The sequence below is a fragment of the Mesoplodon densirostris genome, chromosome 2 (assembly GCF_025265405.1).
Source record: "Mesoplodon densirostris isolate mMesDen1 chromosome 2, mMesDen1 primary haplotype, whole genome shotgun sequence".
NCBI classification, from domain to species: domain Eukaryota; kingdom Metazoa; phylum Chordata; class Mammalia; order Artiodactyla; family Ziphiidae; genus Mesoplodon; species Mesoplodon densirostris.
The window spans coordinates 86,304,141-86,305,512 of NC_082662.1; the positions used below are offsets into that span (position 1 = coordinate 86,304,141).

At 37.2% G+C, this 1,372-nt stretch overlaps 1 protein-coding gene across 1 annotated transcript; it reads left to right on the forward strand.

The window, feature by feature from the left end:
- The first annotated feature begins 380 nt into the window (after positions 1-380).
- On the forward strand, positions 381-1,106 carry LOC132480962 (pyridoxal phosphate phosphatase PHOSPHO2-like). The gene has a single exon (XM_060085595.1). It carries the CDS (start codon positions 381-383, stop codon positions 1,104-1,106), a length of 726 nt encoding a protein of 241 aa, XP_059941578.1.
- Positions 1,107-1,372: the final 266 nt, after the last annotated feature.

Genomic DNA, 1,372 nt, shown 5'->3' on the forward strand with positions numbered 1-1,372 from the left:
CTGCGGATCTCTGGCCTGGGTCAGTGACGAGCCCTGGGGACCCGGCCGGGTTTGGCCTGGTGCTCCCATCAGCATCCAACGTGCACCTCCCTGGGAACGACAACTGACCAGGTCCCTGTCTCTGGTTTCAGGATGTACCTGGCAGGTTTTCTATCAGATGATCTATTGTAATAATGCTGGAGTTAAGAAGTCTTCATTCCTTTGCTTAGAACTAGAAGACTTTTTCCCTTGCATATAGAATAGGAGTAATGTTGGTTAGAAACTGGCTGGTGTTTAAAACTGAAGATTGTCATGACTGTTTAACTGAAGCTCCATGCTGAAGTAAGATTAATTGTCTTGGAAATCCTGAATTGGGGTAACCCAAATCTGTTTCTGGAGCCATGAAAATTTTGTTGGTTTTTGACTTTGACAATATAATCATAGATGATAATAGTGCCATCTGGATTGTACAGTGTGCTCCAGAGAAAGAGCCTCCTATTGTACTACAAGATTCTTATGAAAAAGGATTGTGGACAGAATTTATGGGCAGAGTCTTTAAGTATTTGGGAGATGAAGGTGTAAGAGAAGATGAAATGAAAAGAGCAATGATATCAATGCCTTTCACTCCAGGGGTGGTGGAACTTTTAAACTTTATAAGAAAATACAAGGATAAATTTGACTGGATCATTATTTCAGATTCAAATTCAGTCTTCATAGATTGGGTTTTAGAAGCTACCAATTTTCATGACGTGTTTGATAAAGTCTTTACAAATCCAGCAGCTTTTTATAGCAATGATCATCTCACTGTGGAAAATTATCATGCTCATTCTTGCACTAGGTGCCCCCAAAGTCATTGCAAAAATGTAGTTTTGGTAGAATTTGTAGGTAAACAGTTACAACGAGGAGTGAATTATATACGAATTGTTTATATAGGTGATGGCAGAAACGATGTCTGCCCAGTAACCTTCTTAAAGAAAAATGATGTTGCCATGCCACAGAAAGGATATACTTTACAGAAAACTCTTTCTAGGATGTCTCAAAATCTTGAACCTATGGAGTCTTCTGTTGTATCTTGGTCTTCAGGTGTTGAAATAATTTCTCATTTACAATTTCTAATAAAGGAGTAATATACCAGCAATTGAAAAAAAATCACAAAATGTTGGGAAGAGGACTAAGAAATTGTAGATCTTTTAGAACGTGTTTGAGCTTATATGACTACCAGTCTAAAGGAAGTAGATATAGTTATGGGTTAACATACTTGAAAATCAGGGTAACCACAAATCAGAAACATACAATAGATTCATAAAACCAGAAAGAAAGGAACTCAAGCATAATACAAAAGAAAATCATCAAACCACAAAAGGAAAAAGAAAAAGAAGAAAGGAACAAAGAA

Excerpts from the sequence above, each read along its gene's own strand:
- LOC132480962 (XM_060085595.1), top strand. The coding sequence starts at position 381 with ATGAAAATTTTGTTGGTTTTTGACTTTGACAATATAATCATAGATGAT.